At 39.9% G+C, this 10,039-nt stretch overlaps 1 protein-coding gene across 3 annotated transcripts in view; it reads left to right on the top strand.

Moving 5' to 3' along the window:
• Nucleotides 1-6,985, top strand: part of fnip1 (folliculin interacting protein 1) — a 114,291-nt gene extending 107,306 nt beyond the window's left edge. For 2 of the 3 annotated variants that reach the window (XM_034177981.1, XM_034177983.1), the window contains 3 exons: nt 173-373; nt 1,017-1,132; nt 5,954-6,984. In XM_034177981.1, the coding sequence (XP_034033872.1) occupies nt 173-373; nt 1,017-1,132; nt 5,954-6,032 (396 nt within the window). In that variant the 3' untranslated portion in view covers nt 6,033-6,984. Of the gene's footprint in view, nt 1-172; nt 374-1,016; nt 1,133-5,953 lie in introns of all 3 variants that reach the window. The other variant, XM_034177984.1, reaches the window with a different exon arrangement.
• The last annotated feature ends 3,054 nt before the right edge of the window (nt 6,986-10,039 follow it).

Raw genomic sequence — 10,039 nt, 5'->3', positions numbered from 1 at the left:
TGTATGTGTGTTTGACACAAAATGGTATTTGATGTTTTAAGGCATATTTGACCATGCATATTTATTTTTAGTTTTTTGGTGTGTGTGTGGGGGTGGGGTGGGGGGGTGGGGGGGGGTGGGTTGTATGTGTGCTAGGCTTCCTGGGTAAAATGGCTGTTCTTTGTTTTTGTAGCATCCAGTGCTGGATGAGCCCATAGCGGAGGCTGTCTGCATTATAGCAGACACAGATAAGTGGACGGTGCAGGTGGCCAGCAGCCAGAGACGAGCCACAGACATCAACAAGCTGGGGAAGGAAGTCCTAGTGTCCAGTCTGGTTTCCAGTTTGTTGCAGTCCACCCACCAGCTCTACAAACTCAACCTTTCTCCCAATTTTGTATGTCGCACCAAAGCTTTTTAAATTGCTGTATTTTCCACAGTGATATGTCAGAAAAGTGCCTTTGTCGCACCTCTTTTCTGTGGTATCAGCTCTTTCATTTTGGATTTTTGTACATTGTTGCAGTGTACTTTTTACTGCTGCTCTTTATTCTTTTTTAAAGTTTATTTTGTTATTGCTTTGATTCCTTGGAAAGCCCTATATAAATGGTTATCATGATAATAATTATTAATGAGCTTATGGGTCTGTAAGTGGCAGCACCTCCCAGACTACTATACTCCAGGAAATATGGCGCACAACTCGTACTTTTAAACCAATAGCTGTCCTAAAGTTTCAACACATTTCAGTTTTGTCTCTCTATAGCTGCGTTTCCCAATCCAGATCCTCAGGGCCCAGTGGCCTGCACATTTTCCATTTATCCCTGATCTGCTCAGACCAGATCAGCTCAGTCAGGTGTCTTCAACACCTGGCTGAACATGGGAACACACTGATTGAGTTCATGATGTGCAGCTAGAGCAGAGAGAAATGCAAAATGTGCAGCACTCTGTCCATTGTTCTGGGATTGAAGAATAATGCTCTGTAGTATCTGCAGGTCGAGATTTTTCTGCTTTACTGACCTTGTATGTTCCTCTGTTGCTTTCAGTGTATAATGCACCTTGAGGACCGCCTGCAGGAGATTTACTTTAAGAGTAAGATGCTTGCTGAGTATTTGAAGGGCCAGACAAGAGTCCATGTGAAAGAACTCGGGATGGTTTTAGGGTAAGAGGTCCATTTTATTGACACTTCACATACTGGACTGTAGTAATGATTCCTTTTTTTTCTTTTTCTTTTATAATGACTTGTTTCTGCTAACATGCAGAAATAAGTAGTCATAACAGTAATAAACTTTATTTATATAGCATCTTTTATGCATACAAGTGCTTTACAACAATGAAACTATATAAAACATGCATGAAAAGGAGTCATAAGTCCAATATAAGGCCTCTTTCTGCCATTTCTTATCTCCGGATTCCGGCGTGTCAAGTGGATGAGAGTCTGTGACTGCTCCTGGACAGGATGACCGTCTAATGCAAATTACTTCCCCAGCTGAGGCTGGTACCCATTTACAGCTGGGTGGACTGAGACTATGTAGATTGATTGAAGTGTCTTGTCCTAGGACACAGACAGGCAGCATGAATGGGATTCAAACCCAGGTCTTCATATTGGCAGACTAGCTTCTTACCCACTCTGCTTGCTCTATGTAAAAGCCAAGTCATGTAAAATAAGATAAAATCCACATTTGAAAATAAGTTAGTCATAGTACAGTATATACAAGCAGCAACATTTAAAAGGTCACAATAAAATAACAGATCTTAAAATGCTGAATTTTTTTTTATAGTAGATTCATATCCTCCATCCATCCATCCATTTTCTTCCGCTTTATCCGGAGTCAGGTTGCGGGGGCAGCAGCTCAAGCAAAGCCGCCCAGACCTCCTGATCCACACACACCTCCCCCAGCTCCTCCGGGGGAACCCCAAGGCGTTCCCAAGCATTCCCAAGCCAGCCGAGAGATGTAGTCCCTCCAGCGTGTCCTGGGTGAAGTCAGTTTTAAACCCACCCACCATATTGTCTGACATTTCGCAGGCTACATGTGAAAAATTTCTCAAGTTTTTTTTATAGAGAAAGTAGCCACTGTCAGACAGAATATTTTAAACTGTAACACGGTGTTTAATAGCCTTTACACTCCACCTGAACCATCTGCTGTTTTTAATAGTTTTGAGCCGGTTACTCTGACACTCCTCACTGAGGTTGTCCAGAGCATTAAACCCAGTTACTGCTCATTGGACACTATTCCAGGAAAGGTTTTTAAGAGGTTTTTAAAACTGTGGGTCCGAGCTTGCTCTCTTTTATTAATAGCTGCCTCAGCTCCGGGACAGTTCCAGCCCATTTTAAACATGCTGTAGTTAGGCCTCTTCTTAAAAAGCCCAACCTAGATGCCTCAGTTTTATCTAATTTTAGACCAGTATCAAACTTATCGTTTTTATCTAAGGTTTTAGAAAAAGTTGTTTTTAATCAGTTGCAATCGTTTTTAGAACACAACTCTGTTTTAGATAAATTTCAGTCGGGTTATAGATCTCGACATAGCACTGAGTCAGCTCTTTTAAAAGTACAAAATGACATTCTTTTATCGTTGGACTCTAAAAAACCTGTGCTGCTGGTGATGTTGGATCTAACAGCTGCGTTTGATACTGTGGACCACTCAATCCTCACACGTCTGTCCCAGCAGGTTGGCCTCCGGGGGACTGTCTTGGAGTGGTTTCAGTCTTATTTGACCAACAGGACTTTCAGGGTGATGGTTAATGACTTCTCCTCCTCCACAGTTCCTCTGACCACTGGTGTGCTCCAGGGCAGTATCCTCGGACCGCTCTTGTTCTCTTTGTACATGCTTCCATTGAGTTCAGTCATCACCAAACACAATCTTCAGTTTCATTTTTATGCCGATGACCTCCAGATTTATATGCCAGTTGTGCCTAATAATACAAGTGCTTTGGACTCCATACATAGCTTTTTTAAGGATATTAAGGACTGGCTGGCTCAGAATTTTCTGCACCTTAATGAAGCCAAAACACAGTGTATTCTGTTTGGAGCTAAAACTAACTCTGATCCAGATCTTGGCTCCCTGGCTCCTTATCATAGGGCTGTGGTAAGGAACCTTGGTGTGCTGTTTGACGACTGTTTAAAATTTGAGAAACAAATTGACAGTGTGGTAAGAGCCAGTTTTTTCCAGCTGAGACTTCTGGCAAAAGTCAAACCCTTTCTAAGCCAAAAGGACCTTGAAAAGGCTATGCACGCTTTTATCAGCTCCCGGATTGACTATTGCAATGCACTTTATGTTGGTATCACTCAAGGCTCTCTAAACCGACTCCAACTGGTCCAGAATGCTGCTGCTTGCCTGTTGACCAACACCAGGAAGCACAGCCACATCACTCCTGTACTTTACTCCCTGTACTGGCTTCCAGTCCGTTTTAGAGTTGATTTTAAACTGTTAATGTTTGTTTTTAAAGCTGTAAATGGCATTGCACCTTCTTATTTATGTGACCTGTTAAAAACACACAACCCTGTCAGAGCACTTCAGTCTGCTGACCAAAACTTTCTGGAGGTTCCCAGGTCCAGGTCCAAACAATGGGGTGACCGTTCTTTTGCAGTAGCAGGTCCTAAGTTGTAGAATGCATTACCTCCTGAACTGAGGTCCATTAATAGCTTGCCTCTGTTTAAAGCTAAGTTAAAAACATACTTGTTCAGGGCAGCTTTTTGCACATAATTGCTTTGACACTTTTTTGTCTATTTTTATTCTATTTTGGATGCTCTTATTGTGTTTTTTTTTTTGTTTTTCGTACTGTTCTTTTTATTTTATCTCTAGCTGGTGCTATTGGAAAGCACTTTGGTTCAGTGAAAACTGTTGTAAGTGCTATAGAAATAAAACTTGATTGATTGATTGGTTACATGGGAAACAAGGTACCAGTAGATTCAGTAGATTCTCACAAATCCAACAAGACCAAGCATTCATGATATGCACACTCTTAAGGCTATGAAATTGGGCTATTAGTAAAAAAAAAAAGTAGAAAAGGGGGTGGTCACAATAATAGTAGTGTGGCATTCAGTCAGTGAGTTTGTCAGTTTTGTGGAACAAACAGGTGTGAATCAGGTGTCCCCTATTTAAGGATGAAGCCAGCACCTGTTGAACATGCTTTTCTCTTTGAAAGCCTGAGGAAAATGGGACGTTCAAGACATTGTTCAGAAGAACAGCGTAGTTTGATTAGAGTTGATTGGAGAGGGGAAAACTTATACGCAGGTGCAAAAAATTATAGGCTGTTCATCTACAATGATCTCCAATGCTTTAAAATGGACAAAAAAAAAACAGATGCATGGAAGAAAACAGAAAACAACCATCAAAATGGATAGAAGAATAACCAGAATGGTAAAGGCTCACCCATTGATCAGCTCCAGGATGATCAAAGACAGTCTGGAGTTACCTAAAACCTATAGTTTTGAGTTTGTAGCATCAACAGCAGATGCTACTATTATTGTGAACACCCCCTTTTCTACTTTTTTTTTTTTTTTACTAATAGCCCAATTTCATAGCCTTAAGAGTGTGCATATCATGAATGCTTGGTCTTGTTGGATTTGTGAAAATCTACTGAATCTACTGGTACCTTGTTTCCCATGTAACAATAAGAAATATACTCAAAACTTGGATTAATCTTTTTAGTCACACAGCACTACTATTATTCTGAACACTACTGTGCTTCAGTTGACTTGGTAATTCTATATTCTGCGTGGGTGGTTTCCAACCAGAACCCAGGGTGGCTCCATAGTGTGGTGGATATGAGGACGCATGCCAGCAGTGTATGATCCCAGACCTGACATGAAATTCTGTACAGCTGCATTTCAGGTTTACAATAGCTGGACTTCGAGAGGGAAAAAACAAGCATTATGCAAGTGATATTATACAAGTGAAATAAAACTTCGATAATTGTAATTCTAAATGTATTCCATTAACACACACTCCAAAGCAGAAAAAGGTCTGACAGAGCGAAGGGGTGTTGTTAAAAAAGGAACAACTCCAACTTGGAGCTACTGTTGGGTCCATACATATTTGGTTGTCAACTTGTGTGTGTGTGTGTGGGTTCAACAGTATACTGGGAGTTCAAAGCAAATAATGTAGTGCACACCTACATGTCAGCTTTAATCATGCATATTACACTATGTGAAAGGAGTATAAATTCTCACACTTTTTATACCCCCTGTCCAAATCTCATCTTTAAGTGGCCAAAAATAGTCACCAACATTATGACTATAATAACAAAACAACACTTATAATCCAGAAAATACGGTATGTCATTGATCTCATTCTTGACTGAATATGTGTCTCTTGGGGTTTTTTTTCTTTAAATTGGTGAATAAATACAGCATATGGTAAATCTTACCAAAGCAAGGTCCCGTCAAAAACCAGCTGAAGGTACATGAAGGAGATGAGTGAGGGAAGAAACCAAGACTCACATGATAAGCATCAGTGGTGGGTCTGTGCATGTACGAAGGTCTGCCTTGTAGCTTCACTAGTCACGGCTTTGTTACTGTGGAACAGAGAAAATCATTAACAAAAAGACCTGCAATGGCGACTTTTCCAGAAGCCTTGTGCCAGACTGTCTTGGTTACTTCCCTCAATACTTTCCATGATGCAGCAGGGGGGCCTCAGTTATTATATTGTGCTGTACATTTTTAAATATCTTTCTGGTTTATTTATTTCTTGCTGTGATTCAAACATATGCATGATGTTCAGAGGAAGACATCAAGTGAACTCACCACCAAGTTATTGAAAGAAGAAAATAATTTGGAATAAAAGAACAAATAAATAGCCTATTTAATCTGTTTGCATTTTAGTTTTTTTTTTCTTTCAACAGGCTTTAAGCCTTGATTTGATTCTTTATGTTGTGGTTTTAACTGTTGATTATTAAATGTCTCCTTTGCTCTTAGAACGTGTTGCAGTAATAATTTGTAGTTCCACTTCTTGTGCTGATCTCTGTCCTGGTGCCTTTGCAGAATTGAGTCCAGTGATCTTCCCCTGCTGGCTGCGGTGGCCAGCACTCACTCCCCCTATGTGGCACAAATCCTCCTATGAAGCTGCCCGTGGCTCGGCGCTCCTGCACAGCAGCTGTCCGAGGAAACTCGTCTGACCAGCGGTAGTGTTGTTTGCCCCGAAGTGGCCGTGTACGTGCTTTGACACGTGTGCCCAGGCTAAGTGTGGACTTTGCACTGAGCCTTTGGAGAGCTGGTCTTTCTGGACCACGGCCACTGCCGGTGCTCCCCTTCCTGCTGCTGCTTTGTTTGGTGCATTGCTAACTTAGCACCACAGGGGGAGTTAGAGACCACAGTACCACTGATGATGAGCGGCTCTACGAGTGACTGAAGCATCCTTAATTTATGTTCTGTTTTTGAATGTTTGTAAGACTGGACCCCCACCCCACCCACCCACTCAGACACAAAAACCAAAGACTATGGCATAACAGCAAATTTTTCTGGGGTCTTCTAATGTTTTTTTCTCTCTCTCTCTGTCTCTCCCTCTCTCTTTTCTTGTACAATCTTAAACCCAGTCATACAAATTAACAGAGTAGCTGTCTGAGAGGGACTTTTTTTTAACCTTTCGGAAAAGTATCACTGAGAATATAATGCTAATGATATTTGTCTTCACATATTTGTTTACATGCTAGATTTCCCTGTTATGAGCATTTGGTGTGTTAATGGCAGGTTTCATTTTGTTTTTGATTTGTCAAATTGCAGTGCATTTCTGGCTTTTCAGCCTGAATCGGTGCACATCCTGGTTCTGTGTCGGTACAAGCAGGATTTTAAATGGTTAAGGTGGCTATGATCTTCTTATCCATGGTACAGCGCTGCCTCTGTGCTTCATATGGGCAGTAATTAATTCACGCTGTCATACTTTTCGCGTAGACTACCCTAAGGTACAGTAGTGTTCAGAATAATAGTAGTGCTATGTGACTAAAAAGATTAATCCAGGTTTTGAGTATATTTCTTAATGTTACATGGGAAACAAGGTACCAGTAGATTCTCACAAATCCAACAAGACCAAGCATTCATGATATGCACACTTAAGGCTATGAAATTGGGCTATTAGTAAAAAAAAAAAAAAAAAAAATAGAAAAGGGGATGTTCACAATAATAGTAGCATCTGCTGTTGATGCTGCAAACTCAAAACTATTATGTTCAAACTGCTTTTTTAGCAATCCTGTAAATCACTAAACTAGTATTTAGTTGTATAACCACAGTTTTTCATGATTTCTTCACATCTGCAAGGCATTAATTTTGTTGGTTTGGAACCAAGATTTTGCTCATTTACTAGTGTGCTTGGGGTCATTGTCTTGTTGAAACACCCATTTCAAGGGCATGTCCTCTTCAGCATAAGGCAACATGGCCTCTTGAAGTATTTTGACATATCCAAACTGATCCATGATACCTGGTATGTGATATATAGGCCCAACACCATAGTAGGAGAAACATGCCCATATCATGATGCTTGCACCACCATGCTTCACTGTCTTCAGTGTGAACTGTGGCTTGAATTCAGAGTTTGGGGGTCATCTCACAAACTGTCTGCGGCCCTTGGACCCAAAAAGAACAATTTTACTCTCATCAGTCCACAAAATATTCCTCCATTTCTCTTTAGGCCAATTGATGTGTTCTTTGGCAAATTGTAACCGCTTCTGCACATCTTTTATTTAACAGAGGGACTTTGCGGGGGATTCTTGCAAATAAATTAGCTTCACACAGGCGTCTAACTGTCACAGCACTTACAGGTAACCCCAGACTGTCTTTGGTCATCCTGAAGCTGATCAATGGGTGAGTCTTTGCCATTCTGGTTATTCTCCATTTTAATGGTTGTTTTCTGTTTTCTTCCACACGTCTCTGGTTTTTTTGTCCATTTTAAAGCATTGGAGATCATTGTAGATGAACAGCCTATAATTTTTTGCATCTGCGTATTTTTTCCCCTCTCCAATCAACTCTTTAATCAAACTATGCTGTTCTTCTGAACAATGTCTTCAACATCCCATTTTCCTCAGGCTTTCAAAGAGAAAAGCATGTTCAACAGGTGCTGGCTTCATCCTTAAATAGGGGACACCTGATTCACACCTGTTTGTTCCACAAAATTGATGAACTCACTGACTGAATGCCACACTATTATTGTGAACACCCCCTTTTCTACTTTTTTTTACTAATAGCCTAATTTCATAGCCTTAAGAGTGTGCATATCATGAATGCTTGGTCTTGTTGGATTTGTGAGAATCTACTGAATCTACTGGTACCTTGTTTCCCATGTAACAATAAGAAATATACTCAAAACCTGGATTAATCTTTTTAGTCACATAGCACTACTATTATTCTGAACACTACTGTATGTCTTTCCAGGCGTTTTAAATGGCGCTCACTGTGTGCAGACTCTATGCTGTGATCAGTGTGGAAAAGGGAAGGATTTCACAGTTTGATCTTTACACAAAAGTGATTCATAAATGATTAAAAGGGATAGATTTCCACTGTGGAAAAGTTAAAAGATCATATATTTTAAAACCAGAATGCTGAAATATTTTCATACTTTTCTAGCGAGTGCCACCGCCTTTACATGACGTCTGCTGCAGAGATGTGGTGGAACGCTGTGGGCTTTATCGCCAAATCAAATATCAGTTACCAACATCTTCAAACGTGTTTAGAACCATTTTATATATTAAAAAAATCTGTATTTTCCACAGGAAATTAATACACGTATGTGTGGGGTTTTTTGGGGTTTTTTTCCCCCCCCCTCTTTCCTTAATGTTGATGTCCCTTAACCAGGGTGCGATTTGCTGCAGGAAATGGTACAGCATTTCTTTTTCTGTGTGCGCGTCCTCTGCAGTAATGTTTTATATTTCATCATTACTTGTTAAAATTCACAAGTTGATCACACTGCACATACAACTTTGACTTAATCTGAGGTAAGAGATGTTGCACGATACATTTTACAGTGAGCAGTTTCATTATTTTACACTGTCAAAATGACAGGAGTCGAAGGCATCATAAATTTTATTTAACTGTATGAAAATTGTGGTCCTTTGCCAGATTTAACCAGAGCTGTTTCACACTTTTAGTTTGCTATCTTAGTGTGACAAATGCTTAATTTTTTTTTTTTTTTTTTTTTTTTTTTTTCCGGCTGGACTGTGACTCTGGCTTCTTAAAATACTTTATGGAATGCAGCTTCTTGATGAGCTTTGTCAGTGTAATATACAGATAACCTGTCCATTATGACTGCCGTCTTCTGTCTTTTCTTTGATGGGTCAGTATGCTCAGCGCTGCGCCTCCTCCCTAATCAGTCCCTGGAAGAAAAGAAAAAAAGAAACCCTGCTCTAATCCCAGGAACTGGACTGTCGAGTCAGTCTTGATTTTTGTTTTTCAAACACAAATCGCACCCTGAATATAACCTGAGTCTTAATGGCACCGCAGGCTTCTACAAAACTTTTTTTTTTCTCTCTCTCTGGCGGGAAAGTTATACACTTACTTTTTACTTTGCTATATCACTCTCCCGTTTTTTTTTTTTTTTTTTTAAATAAGTCTAGCCTTATGTTAAAGGTATGGGTTTATTTCTGCTTTATTCTCTTTGTACATGAATAAATTATTTAGGAGTACTTGTAACATTTCATGTATACTGTACATACTCAGTTGATTTCTATGTATTTGTACAGAATTCAAGAATTGTCCTCAATTTACTTTTCCCAATTTTATGGGAATGTTGTGCAATAAAGATGCAGTTGTTGAAACGTTATCTGGATTTCTTCTAATAAAGGAAAACTCAATTATATTATCCAGTTCAGCTTGTAAAGTCGGAATGCTGCAATTGAAAACTCATCCTACATACTAGAAGTAAGCGAGTGCACATTGAGGGTGTAATTCGGATGAATTACACCGCAGCCATCTCATCTGTCCACTGACGCAGGTGCTCAGATGATGCATGTGCACATACCCACGTACAGCATGCTAGAAAAAAAATATTTTGTAACTATAGACACTTTAAACTGCGCCGGATGTATATTTAATGCGGTGGCCCCTTAGACACCACTGCAGTATTCATGCATGTCAGTGTCCTTT

This window comes from Thalassophryne amazonica, chromosome 9 (genome assembly GCF_902500255.1).
Source record: "Thalassophryne amazonica chromosome 9, fThaAma1.1, whole genome shotgun sequence".
Lineage (NCBI taxonomy): Eukaryota > Metazoa > Chordata > Actinopteri > Batrachoidiformes > Batrachoididae > Thalassophryne > Thalassophryne amazonica.
The sequence above is the reverse complement of the archived record's forward strand: the minus strand, read 5'-3'. Positions and strand labels throughout refer to the sequence as shown.